Raw genomic sequence first — 13973 nt, 5'->3', positions numbered from 1 at the left:
TCATTTATTACAGCAAGAATAGGGAACAAAGACATGTGCCAAGGTGGAGGGAGTTATGGGTCTTTGTAAGTTTTTAAAAATGCCTCGTTGCTCACACCTGACTCTTCTGAACAAAAGGTCTGGAAATAAGGGGTAATTGGTGAAAAGGAGAATTCACAGTTACTGGAGTGTGACATCCATCACCATCTGTAGTTACTTTTTCTTGTGATGAGAACTTTTAAGATGTACTCTCTTAGCAGCTTTCATAAATGCAATGCAATATTAACTGTGGTCCCCAAGCTGTCCCTGAGAATCTTTTCTTTGCAGGCTCTCTGAGCAGACCCTCTGCTGTCTTCCCAACCAGCCCAGTCACCGCCACTCTGTGGAAGGAAAAGTTAACAAAACAACCAAGTAATACATTATGTTTAGTTTTGTTGGGAGAAAAAGAACCAGGGGATGGTTGCTTTACCCTGAGGTTTTGAGGTGTTTTATTTTTTTCTCTAATTCAATGCACTTAAAAATTTTTTTTTTTAAACAAAGATTTATTTATTTAATTTTTTGGTCATGGTGGTTATTTGTCGCTGCATTTGGGCTTTCTCTAGCTGCTGCCAGTGGGGGCTACTCTTCGCTGCAGCGCGCAGGCTTCTCACTGCAGTGGGTCCTCCTCCACAGGCTCCAGGAGCATGAGTGTCAGGAGTTGCCGCACACTGACTCGGTAGTTGTGGTGAACAAAAGGCTTAGTTGCTCCGCAGTGTGTGAGATCTTCCTGGATCAGGGACCAAAGCAATGTCCCTTGCATTGCAAGGCAGATTCTTAACCACTGGACCATCAGGGAGGCCCTTTTTACAAAAAAGAAAAAAAAAAGAAAAAATAGGGAAGCTTGTGATAAGCTGCTCTCTCTTGGGGAGGCTGCTTGCCTCTTTTTGTTTATTTGGCTGCTGTGGATCTTAGTTGTGGCGTGTGGGATAGATCCTGACCAGGGATCAAACCCAGGCCCCCTGCATTGGGAGTGCAGAGACACAACCACTGGATCACAAGGGGAGTCCCTACTCCTCACCCTACTTCTTTAGCATACACTTTTCCAAAGCAACTCATTCAATTTCAAAGTCATCTTTAAATTTCACAGTAACCACTGTTTTTAGTTTTATAGTTATCTGAACAATGTTTCAAAAGCATTTGAAACAACAAAAAGACAGGAATTCTGTAAAGATTGAAATAGCAATGCAAACCAGCAACTTTAACACCAGTATAATTTCTCTTTTTTTTTTTCAGCCTTCAGTCCATCTGAGAAACCTTATACTCCTGAGTAGCTGCCTACTATTTAAAAGAGATACATATTTCTGACCTCATTTTTCCTAAATGAGGTATGTGTAGAGAAGTGAAGTTCTTCCATAACCCTCTCAGTTGACTCAGAGATTTGTCACTCACTGGGGTCAGAATGAGAGAGACTCTTTCTTATCTTCCCTTTGGCCAGAAGACCTCTCTCCCTGCAGGATTTCTCAGGTCCCTTCCTTTGAGGGCTGCTGGCCTTTTTAACTTCTCTTCATCCAGGCTCCATTTAGGAGTGATTGCTTAATTCACAGAAGTCACCCTTATCACAAAAAATCTCCTGGGATCTGCTGGTTCTGGGCACCAGTAGGCTCCACAGGGTCAAGATACAGGTCTCTACCTGTTCTCTGGGCTTTTCTTGTGGCTCAGATGGTAAAAAATCTACCTGCAATGTGGGAGACCCAGATTTGATCCCTGGGTTGGGAATATCCCTTGGAGAAGGAAATGGCAATCCACTCCAGTATTCTTGCCTAAAGAATTACATGACCAGAGGAGCCTGGCAGGCTATATAGTCCATGGGGTCTCAAAGAGTTGGACACGACTGACTGACTCTTAGGAAAAATGAGGTCAGAAATATATACCTCTTTTAAATAGTAGACAGTTGCTCTGGAGTATAAGACTTCTTAGCTGGACTGAAGGCTGGGGGAATAAAAAAAAGATTATTCTGCTGTTAAATTTGCTACTTTGCATTGCTATTTCAATCTTTACATAACTCCTGTCTTTTTGTTGCTTCAAATGCTTTCGAAACATTGTTCAGATAACTATAAAACTAAAAACAGTGGTTAGGAGCCGGTTTAGGAGGGATTACTTAATTCACAGAAGTCACCCTTATCATCAAAAAACATCTCCTGGGATATGCTGGTTCTGGGCACCAGTAGACTCCATACGGTCAAGATAGAGGTCTCTACCTGTTCTCTAGGCTTCACTTATGCTTCAGATGGTAAAGTGCTTCTGCCTGCAATGCAGAAGACCCAGGTTCAATCCCTGGGTCGGGAAGATGGCTTGGAGAAGGAAATGGCAACCCACTCCAGTATTCTTGCCTGGGAAATCCCATGGACAGAGAAGCCTGGTTGGCTACAATCCATAGGGTCACAAAGAGTCGGACACGACTGAAGCGAATTCACACCTGCTCTGTAGGAGGTAACACTTTGGGTGCAGTGCAGACACACACTGAAAGAGCCAGCTAGGTTGTAGGGGCAATGAGATGGGAGATGGGGTAAAGGCAGTGTACCCAAGTTGCTTGGGTGCAGGGGTGGGGAGAGGGCTGGAGTTGGCCAGGTTTGCCAAAGTTAAGTTTGGCAAAACTGATGGAGATGGAAGGTAGAGGGAAGTTGGGCGGGGTTAGAAAACGCTGGGGGTGTTAACAGAAAAAGGAAAGATAGCCGTGTAGACAGAGTCACTCAAGACCAGGCTCCATTGCAAAGCATTCACTCAAATATCACTTAGGTGCCCCTGTGTCACGTATGGATTTGGTCACCTGTGTTACAGTGATGAAGGCGACAGAGGGCCCTTAGGTGGGCGTGAGTGAGGCGTGTGAAGGGAACAGACATGAGGGCCAGTGTGGCTGAAGCACGGGAACCAAGGGGCAGCAAAGTAGAGGCCATGGCCAGCTGATCGGCAGGGTCCGAATCTTGCAGGGCCCTGCAGGCCGTGATTAGGGATTTGGGTTTTATTCCGAGCGCAGCAAAATGACGTTTCATTCATTCTGCCTTAGGAACTAGGCGGCGTTATCCCAGTTTTACTGAAGAGGACGATCAGAGTGGGGTTAGGTAATTTGTTCACGGTCAGTTGCAGGCGAAAAGGGGCTACAAACACCTGTCGGATCTCCCTGCTCCGGGCCCGCCCGAGCCGTACCCGCAAGGCCAAGTAGGAACCGCCCGGCGTGGCCCAGGATCCCAGCAGGCACGCGCCTCGGCGACAACGCGCATGCGCCGCTGCCTACGGAAGCCGGCAGGGAGGGGGCGGGGCCGACGCTGGCGGGCGCGGGGGAAATGGCGGCGACGGCGGCAGCGGCGAACGGGACTGGAGGGAGCAGCGGGATGGAGGTGGATGCTGCAGGTAACGGGCTGTGCGGGGGCGGCTTCTGGAGACTTCCTGGCGGGCCCGTCGAGGCCTTCCTAGAGTCCCGGGAGCAGTCGGGGATGGCGAGTCGGCAGCGAGCTCCCTGGGTTAACTTGCGGGAGGGATGGATGGCCCGACTCTGCCGTCTCCCGTTCCCGGCTGCCGGGAGGAACGTGGGGCCTGGACTCTCACCGCGTCTTACCCCTCCTTAGTCGTCCCCAGCGTGATGGCCTCCGGAGTGACTGGCAGCGTTTCAGTCGCTCTTCATCCCCTCGTCATTCTCAACATCTCAGACCATTGGATTCGCATGCGCTCGCAGGAGGGGCGGCCTATGCAGGGTGAGTGTTCAGCGTCATTCTCCAGCCTTCTCCCCCCAAATAGTGGTCCTTTCTCCTTCCTTTGCTGAAGCCAATTCCTCCTCCGCAAATCATCATTTCTCTAGTACTTGGTTCACATGACCTCAGACCCTCAGGCTATTATTAGAGAAGTTTGAGGATTCCTTTAAAGTGTTAGTCGCTCAGTCTTGTCCGACTCTTTGTGACTCCATGGACTGTAGCCTGCCAGGCTCCTCTGTCCTTGGAATTCTCCAGGCAAGAATGCTGGAGTGGGTTGCCATTCCCTTCTCCAGGAGAATCTTCCTTACCCAGGGATTGAACCCAGGTCTCCTGCATTGCAGGCAGATTCTGAGCCACCAGGGAAGTCCTTGAGGATTCCTTACCCTCACCTCTCATGTGTCCTTTTCTCCTCCAGTGATTGGGGCTCTGATTGGGAAGCAGGAGGGCCGAAATATTGAGGTGATGAACTCCTTTGAACTGCTGTCCCACACCGTGGAAGAGAAGATTATCATTGACAAGGAATATTATTACACCAAGGAGGAGCAGTGTGAGAGGGGAAGAGACGTGGGGGAGAAAAGTGGGAGTGGGGAAAAAAAGAATGGGGAAGATGGAGAGCGTTGGGGGAAAAAAAAATAAACAGAGAAATGGGACCAGATCAGAGGAATAATGAAGAGAGAGTAGCTGAAGAGACTTTACAAAAAGAACACATATGGGTTATTCCCCGCAAAGAAAGCAAGGAGTGAGAAAAGAAGAGATCAGTTGTTCCATGTGGAGCCAGGATGGGAAGGGGAGAAGCTGGTAAAAACACACCAGGAGTTTCAAATTAAGGGATGATTTAAAAATATACTGTGTGTCCTGGCCCCTTTCTCTCCAGTTAAACAGGTATTCAAGGAGCTGGAGTTTCTGGGTTGGTATACCACAGGGGGGCCGCCTGACCCCTCCGACATCCACGTCCATAAGCAGGTATACACGTTCACACAGGTACATATTGGGGCGGGGACGAGAGAATGAGAAGATGGGCCCTGACACGCGTGTGCATCCTCCCTTCTTCCAGGTTTGCGAGATAATTGAGAGCCCTCTGTTTCTTAAGTTGAACCCTATGACCAAGCACACAGATGTGAGTACAGTGACCCGGTGCCCACTTTGTCCTGCCTGTTGCTATGCCCCTGCTTTTACTCTAAGACATCTCTGTTGACTCTCCTTTTTGCAGTTTACCATCTGTGAGGTTTTAGTCACTTAACCTTTAAACTGCATTTTCCGCACATGTAAAAATGGAAATGAGTTCCGCTTCAGTAGGTCCTTGGGAAGATTAGCTGAGGAAATGGAATGTGAAAGGGCCAAGTCCAGTTTTTGTGCTTAAATAGGTTCAGGTGTCTGACGTTTAAAGAGCTGTTCTCTCGTCTCTTCTTCGCAGCTTCCTGTCAGCGTTTTTGAGTCAGTCATAGATATAATCAATGGAGAGGTAGGTAATGCCCAGCCCTTCAGCCCCTGCCGCCCGCCCATGAGTTTCCTGCTTTTTGACCCTGTGTGCCCCACAGGCCACCATGCTCTTTGCTGAGCTGACCTACACTCTGGCCACAGAGGAAGCGGAACGCATTGGTGTGGACCACGTGGCCCGAATGACCGCAACAGGCAGTGGAGAGAACTCCACTGGTAAGGGTGGCTGCGGGGGCTTCCTTAGAAGTGGGGGGACGGTGTGGCCGCCCCTTCTCACCCTCGGCCTGACCCCCCAGTGGCTGAGCACCTGATCGCCCAGCACAGCGCCATCAAGATGCTGCACAGCCGCGTCAAGCTCATCTTGGAGTACGTCAAGGCCTCCGAGGCAGGTAGGACGGGGGTCTCCCTGGGTCCTGTGGCGCTTTCCTCTCCCTCCAGGGGAGTGACAGCTTCCACATTAATGCAGCTTCTTGTGCCTTCAGGAGAGGTCCCCTTTAACCATGAGATCCTACGGGAGGCCTATGCTCTGTGTCACTGCCTCCCGGTGCTCAGCACAGACAAGTTCAAGACAGACTTTTACGATGTGAGTGCAAAGCCCAGGATGGGGAGGTGGGGCTCACGCTGTTCTCTGCATGCAGGACACACCCGGCTTCTGTGTCTGGGCACATGGTGGGAGACCCAGAGCTGCCGGGGAACTGCTTTTTTCTGTTCCCTCACAGCAATGCAATGATGTGGGGCTCATGGCCTACCTTGGCACCATCACCAAGACCTGCAACACCATGAACCAGTTCGTGAACAAGTTCAATGTTCTCTATGACCGGCAAGGCATCGGCAGGCGGATGCGGGGGCTCTTTTTCTGACAAGAGGGTACTTGAAGGGCTGACGTACAGGGGTCAGACAGCTGTCAAGGGAAGGGGTGCTACACTCCCTTGAGAGGAACCTGTCACTAATAAAAGGGGAGCAGCCCCTCAGCACCCCTTCTAGTGGCTCTGTTCTCTCCTGTGGGCACTGTGGGTGGCTGAGGGGGAGGCGTTTGTGTTACTGCAGCAGCCAGTGCTCATGAAGATGAAAAACCTGCCCAGGAGGCAGAAGTACTGTCCATACCTTAGACTGACAACTGGAGGGGGGTGGAGGGGGGTGGGAGAGCCCATTGTGGTCCTGTATTGGTGCCTTGGCAGGCAGAGTAGGAAGTCCCCTCAGATTTATTGAATGGCTGGACTAAGGTAAGCATAAAGGGAAAAGACTAGAATCCAGAAAACTCAAAATCCTGTTTGAACAGAAGCAGCAAATGGACACACAGTTTATTAGGAAAAAGAATGAGTAAAACAAGTGCAGCTTGGGCAAAAAGGGGGACCTTCATTTCCCCTCAAGAGCACTGTCAGACCATCAAAGGAAGCCGGGCAGGACAATATGCAGAGCAGATCCAGTGTCCAAGTGACTGGACTCACACAAAAGTGATCCGTGTCCGGGCAGTGTTGACCTGCCAGACGTTGAGCTCCTCATACTCATCCAGGGCCGCCTGGAACTGAGCAGGTGTGAAGCCACGAGAGATGCAGCGCTGCTCTGCCTCGGAAAACCGGACACTCTGGCCCTCCGAGACCAACTCACGGACTGTGGCAAATATCACATCTGCTGGTCTCTGGGTCCTGGATGGACAAGTGTGGTGTGTGGTCAGGGTTAGAACTTTGAGGCGAGCACCGCAGACCCAGGGGTGCAGAAGCCGCAGGATGGGTTTCCTGCTAAAGAGGGTCAAGGTGCCTCCTGCCACCCTCTGCTAAGCTACTCACCTAGCTGTCTGCCCCTTGTCACCCAGCAGTGAGTCCTTGGACATCTCCATCAGCCGTATGGCTTCATTCACATCTTCCTTCTCCACAGTGTCCACCATTCGCAGACGTGCCTAAGGGGAAGGTAGGGAGAGATGGGCACAGGAGGAGGGGGATGGAACCAAGTCAGGGAGGCCCCCCACCCTGCTCCAGCTTTAAGGCTGGGCACCTCAGCGTTCCTACTCACGAAGGAGTAGCGGCCCCCTCCCCGCCCACCAGGCATCCGCAGCGTGGGGCCGGCACTGTCAGACCGAGACAAGTGCAATGCCCGGGGCAGCGTCCAGCAATTGCCCAAGTCTCCGCCTCTCAACACTGGCCAGTCCCGGTGTTCAGCTGTCCTGAGGGAGACCAGACCCTTCTGAATCCACTGGGCTCCCCACCATGACAGATGGAGCTTGGGGCGCTCAGGCGAGAAGGTGACTGGCAGAGGAGTAGTGTCCCTGGGGCTCGGGAAGTGCTGGCTCAGCAGTAGGTCAGGTGATCACACTACCTGCACGAACAGCACTTTGGAGCCCCCAGGACGGTTGTCCAAGGCATGACGATAGAAATGAAGGTTCCCAACACCGGAGCGAGGTTAACCCACCCGCCCCTCAGCAAGATCTGAGAAACAGGGAGCAGCCTCTCTCCTGGGACGCTGGGCGTGCCCTGCCGGAGCAGCAAGTACCCACAGTGCGGTAGCACACGAGGACCACTATCTGCACTGTCAGCACTTTAGCCCCGGCAGGGCCTGAGCAGGAGGCAGGCGGCAGCGCAAGGACAGGAGGGCAGGCCCCAGAAGAGCCCAAACAGACGATCCTCCAGCACACAGACTGGCACTCACCAGAGCGGTGGATAGTCGCAGGATAGCCAGCAGAGTCCGGGCCGAAGTGTAGGTGGCGTCCTTACTGGCCCAAGCCTCTCGCCTCATCTCCACGTACGCCGCCGTGATGTAGTCGGCCAGAGACTCTGGCACCGCGGGCTGCTTCTCCCGGCACATAGCTATGTACCGCCTGTGGGAAGGCAGGAGAGGTGGAGAGTGTGTTTATTCTGCGTTGAGTTGGAAAACTGGAGTAAAAAAACTGGAAGGGAGGACACTTTTTAAAGTAGGAAACAACAATTGGTGGATGATTAAGCTTAAGTATTACTGATGGATTTCTCCAAATGCAGCTTTTCAAGTTATCCTCAACTCTTTTCTTAAAAGGAAAATGGCCTTTGCACAATTCAGACAAATCCACCTGTCTGTAAGAGATGGGTTTTGTTAATTCATGAGAACAGCTAAAAGGGAAAAACAGCAGTAAGAATCCCTAGGAGTCCTTGGACGGCCTTCTCAGAGAAGGCGGTGCTGTCAGATACCTATGCAGCAGAAGCCAGCTTTGCCAAAATCTGTACCTGTTAATAACCCTCAGACAGGCAGGTGGAGGTGTGTGAAGGCAGGTTTCTCTGCCGTGGTCTCCTACGGCCAACCCAGGGAAACCAAGACTGCCTGTTCTGAGACCCAGGACACCAGAGGAGCGGGGAGGGATGAAAGCTTTTTAAGAGAAGCACAGAGGCCAGGACACTGCCTCCCGTGGCGCCCGGGGGAGTGTACAGCCCTGTCTGGCTGTCCTACCTCATCAGTTTCATGTCCAAAGGCTCAAACTGGGCGGGGGGCTGCCGGCTGTGCTGGTGCACGTAGGTGATGTGCTGGGCCAACCTGGGGGGAGGAGGCAACAGGAGCGTTGGATCTCATGCCCCCTCAGCGCTCCACCCCACAGCCGGGTCAGTCAAGGATGATCGGCACTTCAGCCCTGACCCCTTCTGAGAACTGTGGAGCGAGCCCTGCGTTTAAGGGGAAGGTTCTGGCGTTTCCCTAAGGAGACAGTGAGGGGTTTCCCAGTCTCTCCTCCCCACACAGGGGGTGTCTCCCCGCGTGCAGAGCTGCAGTCACCTCAGGTCATTGTCTCGGTCGGGCCGGTCCTGGATCAGCCAGAGGAGGTCAAATCTGGAAAGCAATGCTGCAGGAAGCTGTATATTTTGCTCCAGGCTGCGGCGAGGGTTGTAGCGGCCGTAGGCAGGGTTGGCGGCAGCCAGGATGGAGCAGCGGGCATTGAGCGTCGTGAGAATGCCCGCCTTGGCGATGGAGATGGTCTGCTGCTCCATGACCTCATGGATGGCCGTGCGGTCGGCCTCTGCCATCTTGTCAAACTCGTCAATGCAGCACACTCCCTGGTCGGCCAGCACCAGGGCCCCGCCCTCCAAGGTCAGCTCGCCACTCACAGAGTCTCTCAGCACAGCTGCCGTGAGGCCCACCCCGGAGGAGCCACGGCCTGTCGTGTACTGGCCTGCATAGAAGGTTCAGGAAGGTAGACACGCACAGGCGTGTTTAGGAAGAGGGAGAACGAGGGAGCCACAGCAGGGCAGAGGGAACGGGGCCGGTGAGGCGAGGCCTGTGCTGAACTGCTCTACGGACCTAGCTGGGCCATCCTGAGGCAGTGGCAGGTCTGGGTCAGGTGATGACATCAACACCCATCTTCAGTCCCTGACCCTCCCACAACGGACGCCTGGCGGTCCTCCCCATCCTCAGGTTGCCTCTCCCAGGATCTGATACTCACTGCGGGGGGCCAGGCGGTCAATGTAAGACAGGAGCTGAGACTTGGCCACACCAGGGTCCCCCATCAGGCAGATGTTGATGTTGCCTGGAGGAAGGGAAGGAAGCCCCTGAGTGACTGTTCCTTCGATGCAAGTTGTCTGCACACAGAGAAAAGGACTATTGAGGTCTGCCTGCCCTGTGTCTAATCCCACCCTGTGCCCATGAAATCAAGATGCCGGCTTTTATTCTGTGACCGATGGGACCCTGATCCAGCATCCTTTCTTCCCCGATGCCTCCACTCACCCCTGATTTTCATGCCTCGAGGAGACTGGTCCACCCCTCCCACAAGCAGGAGCAGCAATGCCTTCTTCACATCTTCGTGCCCGTATATCTCTGGGGCGATGGAGGCCGCCAACTTTTCATAGAAATCCTCCTCTGTGGGAAAGCAAAGACTCAAGAGTATTTTCCAGGGGAAAGAAGTGCTTGGGATAAACTCACATTTATCTTCCCACCGACCCCTCACCTGCGATTTGCCTCAGCTCCTCCCTGCTCAGCTCTCCGGCCGCAGACTCATCCTCCTCACTCTTACTCATTTTCACAATCCGATGGGCTTCCAGGTAAGTTTCTGAGAGTAAACCCTTGGGCAGGAAAACACCAGGGCGTGAATGAAGTTCTCTACCTGCCCACCCACACGATTCCCTCTGGAGTTCCTGACAAACCCTTTGGTTCTGTTCTGCTATTGACACTTTTCTGCAGGGCCCATAAAAAAAGGGAGGGATGAGGAAGAAGGGATCACCACTTGCTCCTCCTCTTAAACTCCCTTTCTCACCTGGACCATCTGTCGGAACCCAGCGCGCAGGATCGGCAGGAAGATGCCGGTAACGCTGACATGGTCCCCAGGCTGGGCAATCCTTGTGTTCTCTCCTTCTACCAGCACCGTGATGCTGCGAGGGATGTTTCCCACTGGCACTTGGTCGCTCTGGGGGAGAAGGGCGCTTGAGGCCAGAGGGCTAACCTCCCCTCCCGCGCACAGCACTCTGCGACTCCCTGGCCTACTTGGCCCCATATAAACCGACAGAGGGAAGCTGAGCTCTCCTTTACCACATCCCAGCTTAGTCAGCAAGTTCCAGAGAAGCCTGCCTCCTACTCTCGGCAACTTCTCTGCCTCAACTCCTCTCTGTTCTACTTTCTTCCCTCTATTTCACGAGTGACTACTGAAGTTGAGTGAACTCCCCATCTCCAACTTCCCTGGGCCCTGGACCTCATACCCCAAACTCACATGTTCCTGCATCTTCATCTCCTGGAATTTGATGAATTTGGAGCCACGAGTCTGGAGGTACAGTCGGCCTCCCGAGCGGTTGGTCTGGCACTCCTGACTCGGGCACATGATCAGAGGCATGAAAGTAGGAGATTGGATCTACAGTGAAAAAGGAAGCACCAAAGAAGTCATAAGGAAAGGAGCCCCTCAGTCACTGGAATCACGTCTCTCCTTCAGCAGAGACCATGGCACTTTCAAGAATGTCTTAAGCCATGCTAGATAGACATTGACAGACACAAAGAAAACAGACTGGATGGAAAGACCACTCCATACCGAAAAGCGACCACACAGGCGTGTTTTACAGTAAACAGAAAAGACATCAGATAAACATCAGTAGACAAAATTCATTCTCACAGAATTAAGTGTTCCCGTTCTCTGCTCCATACATACCGGCTGGTAGGTTTCCGCCCCGCACTGGTCGCAAGTGTAAGTGGCCACCACCATTCTTGGTTTGACTTCAGAGACACGAGTGACAATTCCACGCACTGTTACTAGTTTCCCCACAGAGTCAGCCCGTACTTCCCGGATCACACGAGGCTTGCTACTGCTGGGGCCTTGAAAATACAGCTCACTAAGGGAGAAAGTGGTCATTAGCAAGGGTCCAGGGACCTGAACCCCGCGCATGTCCCCACTGTGGCCACTCACAATCTGCGCATGAGCTCAGGAGGGTACTGGTTTTGAGGGCTTCGGGCTGCCCCCGGGTCACGGCTCCGCTGTTCCATCATTAGCCGGTGCTCAATGTAAACATCCAGAACATCTTTATTTACTACCTAAAGGAAAAGGAAGGAAAACAGGAAAAGTGAGTGGCAGAATGGTGAAAGGAGAGAACGTTAAGAATGCCAGGTAGAAACCACTGACCCCTTTGGGTCAGCTTGGACAGCATTAGTACCCAGGAAGTTTTTCGACACAAACCAAAGTTGTGTGCCCTGCATTTTTCTCACCTCCCTCTCCTTGTATTGAGGCAGCAGCTCTTGAACAGCATCAGCGAAGAGCCTGGCATAGCGCTTGGTGTTCTCACAAATTGAGTCCACCAGCTCAGGGTCATCCTCAGCAATGTCATCTAGGTCTACGTACATGGCCACTTGCTCCCGATGAGCCAGTTGAACCTGGGGTGAGGAAGAGAAAGCAGTGGAGCCAAGTTTATCTCACCTGTGTTCACAAGCAAAAATTGGTCACTACGAGCTCAGCACACAGGATCCAGGCTCCACAAGGAAGAAAGATGTGTATCACTACGTTTGCAATAATTAAGGTCTTTTCAGGGATTGAAGGAGCTGAAACAGAGTTCTGTTGAGTCTCACATTGCTTTCTCCCAGGTGGCACAGTGGCAAAGGATTCGCCTGCCAGTGCAGGAGACACAAGAGACATGCGTTTAATCCCTGGGTCAGGAAGATTCCCTGGGGAAGGAAATGGCAACCAGCTCCAGTATTCTTGCCTGGAAAATTCCATGGACAGAGGAGCTTGGTAGGCTACAGTCACGGGGTCGCAAAGAATTCGACTGAGCACAAACACAGCACACAGTGATACACAAGTATCAGGTGTGGTGCTAAACTCATCACTCCCAGAAAAACATACCTGCTAAAATAAGCCAGGCCTTAGAGCTCAAGTCACCACCCCACTCCATCTACCTAACTTCAGACTCACCAACTGGTTCCCATACTTGAACTGCTTCTTGCCAGATTCTTCATCCTGGTAAAACTCTTGTAGGAACTTCTTCACTTTTTCTACAAGGAAAGAATAAAATCGTAAGGATGGACTTTTCTTCATATACCTTATTGCAAACCCCTGATAGAGATCTAAAAAACTTACTTCTATTTAAAGTGAAATCTCTAAACAAATGAACATTCAAATAGGCCTACGTAATTCTCCCCAACAGAGCAAAACTCCTTTTCGCAAGTCTGTTTTTACCTAAGGAAGAATAAGTGGCCCCTGGCAGTTTAGAGTATTACCCAATACGCTCCCCCCCAGGGGAATTCCACTCTCTGCCTTAATGAGAAATCTCAGTACCCTTTTCTGAGGGCCTCCCACACCCGGCAGCATACTCAAGTCTCACGGTTCTCAGCTTTCCTTCTACGTGCTTTATTCCCCCTTTCTTTCGGTCCCTTAAATTGCTGCTCTCCCGGGGATCTCCGCCACCAGGCCAGTCCTCCGCCCCACCCCCTCTCCCGCCACTGCTTCCGCTCTTAGTAAACAAAGAAGCACATGGGCCCAGATGCTGCCGCCTCACAGCCCGGGATTCCTCCGCCCGAGGAGGGAGCCCGTCCGGCGATTGGCCGGCTCGTCGAGGGCCACCCTGCCCCACCCCACCACTTCATCCATCGGCCTCCGCAGAAACCCCTCCAATTCCAGGCACGCCCCCACCCTCGGTCGCTCTCTCCGAGGCCACCGCGCGGAAGGACACTGTTTACACACGACACTCCCTCCAGCACCGTCGCGCAACTTCCGCCCGCCTCCACTTCCGCTAGGAGGTGGACCTAACGCGGCCCAATCGCGGCGCGCAGCGGCCCGGGACCGCCCGCCCCACCCCGGGCTTCGGCGCGTCTGGGGGCGCTGGGAGTACCTAAACGCGCGCGGAGAAAAGCGGGACTGGGGGTTGCTGGTTAGACAGGCCTCTGAGGGCCTGCTCTGTCCCTAGCGCGACCCTTCCCTCTGGAGCTTCCAGCTTGGGTGTCCGCACCGCCCCCCTCCACGACTCCTTTCCTGGACACGATCACCAGCTCTCCCCCGGCCTCGGCGGCCCGTGCGCATCCCAGAAACCGTGCGCCTCCACTCCACCACTTCCCTACCCTGCCTCCGGCCTCGCGCGCCAAGAGCCCGGTCCCCCAGGACTCCAGCCCACACCAACAGGTGTCGCCCAGCAAGCTTCCCGCGCAGAACGCCCCTCCTACACTCGATTCCCTCACCTTTCTCGAGCACGTAGTCCTTAAGTGCCATTGCTGCCGAGGACCGTACAGCAGCGATTGGCGGGCTCTGAGCTCTCACTCCCCGGTCAGCAAAAAAACGTCCGCGCGGCGGACTGCGGCCGACCAACCGAAATTGGCGCGAAACGTCGCGCCCCACGTGACCAGCGCCGCTGCGTGCGGGCCAATCGGAGAGGATGCCCTTCGCCCCTCCCGCTTGCCGCGGGCCCCAGCCTCGGCCAATCA

The 13973-nt window shown here is 53.2% G+C and overlaps 2 protein-coding genes and 1 long non-coding RNA gene across 7 annotated transcripts; 1 reads left to right on the top strand and 2 right to left on the bottom strand.

Annotated features, from left to right (window-relative positions):
* Nucleotides 1–550: 550 nt before the first annotated feature.
* On the bottom strand, nt 551–3225 carry LOC133063193 (uncharacterized). The gene is made up of 3 exons (XR_009694372.1): nt 3163–3225; nt 1890–1947; nt 551–818 (listed from the first exon to the last, which is right to left on the bottom strand). It is a non-coding gene; the product is annotated as an uncharacterized LOC133063193 (long non-coding RNA).
* Nucleotides 3226–3267: 42 nt separating this feature from the next.
* On the top strand, nt 3268–6121 carry COPS6 (COP9 signalosome subunit 6). Of its 2 annotated transcripts, XM_061153598.1 has the most exons (10): nt 3268–3366; nt 3582–3707; nt 4120–4251; nt 4579–4667; nt 4759–4821; nt 5119–5166; nt 5243–5357; nt 5438–5530; nt 5624–5724; nt 5861–6121. In XM_061153598.1, exons 1-10 carry the CDS (start codon nt 3300–3302, stop codon nt 5999–6001), a joined length of 975 nt encoding a protein of 324 aa, XP_061009581.1. In that variant the 5' UTR covers nt 3268–3299; the 3' UTR covers nt 6002–6121. The 2 variants fall into 2 exon arrangements, with proteins under 2 accessions (XP_061009581.1, XP_061009582.1); XM_061153599.1 differs by lacking the exon at nt 4120–4251.
* A 285-nt stretch (nt 6122–6406) lies between these two features.
* On the bottom strand, nt 6407–13887 carry MCM7 (minichromosome maintenance complex component 7). Of its 4 annotated transcripts, none has more exons than XM_061153591.1 (15): nt 13731–13887; nt 12472–12551; nt 11772–11936; nt 11476–11600; nt 11221–11401; nt 10792–10929; nt 10342–10491; nt 10036–10150; nt 9816–9947; nt 9535–9618; nt 8871–9264; nt 8553–8636; nt 7785–7953; nt 6929–7038; nt 6407–6787 (listed from the first exon to the last, which is right to left on the bottom strand). In XM_061153591.1, exons 1-15 carry the CDS (start codon nt 13759–13761, stop codon nt 6586–6588), a joined length of 2160 nt encoding a protein of 719 aa, XP_061009574.1. In that variant the 5' UTR covers nt 13762–13887; the 3' UTR covers nt 6407–6585. The 4 variants fall into 4 exon arrangements, with proteins under 4 accessions (XP_061009574.1, XP_061009576.1, XP_061009575.1 ...); XM_061153593.1 differs by lacking the exon at nt 13731–13887 and adding an exon at nt 13189–13233; XM_061153592.1 differs by lacking the exon at nt 13731–13887 and adding an exon at nt 12870–12986.
* Nucleotides 13888–13973: the final 86 nt, after the last annotated feature.

This window comes from Dama dama, chromosome 10 (genome assembly GCF_033118175.1).
Source record: "Dama dama isolate Ldn47 chromosome 10, ASM3311817v1, whole genome shotgun sequence".
NCBI classification, from domain to species: Eukaryota; Metazoa; Chordata; class Mammalia; order Artiodactyla; family Cervidae; genus Dama; species Dama dama.
Note: the sequence above shows the minus strand (reverse complement) of the source record. Positions and strands in the feature narration are given on the sequence as shown.

Coding starts and splice junctions, on each gene's coding strand:
- COPS6 (XM_061153598.1), top strand. CDS start 3,300: ATGGCGGCGACGGCGGCAGCGGCGAACGGGACTGGAGGGAGCAGCGGG. Junction 4,668..4,758: donor ACATCCACGTCCATAAGCAG/GTATACACGTTC, acceptor CCCTTCTTCCAG/GTTTGCGAGATAATTGAGAG. Junction 5,725..5,860: donor TCAAGACAGACTTTTACGAT/GTGAGTGCAAAG, acceptor GTTCCCTCACAG/CAATGCAATGATGTGGGGCT.
- MCM7 (XM_061153591.1), bottom strand. CDS start 13,761: ATGGCACTTAAGGACTACGTGCTCGAGAAAG. Junction 11,402..11,475: donor CCTGAGCTCATGCGCAGATT/GTGAGTGGCCAC, acceptor TTTCTCCCTTAG/TGAGCTGTATTTTCAAGGCC. Junction 9,265..9,534: donor TGACCGCCTGGCCCCCCGCA/GTGAGTATCAGA, acceptor CCTTCTATGCAG/GCCAGTACACGACAGGCCGT.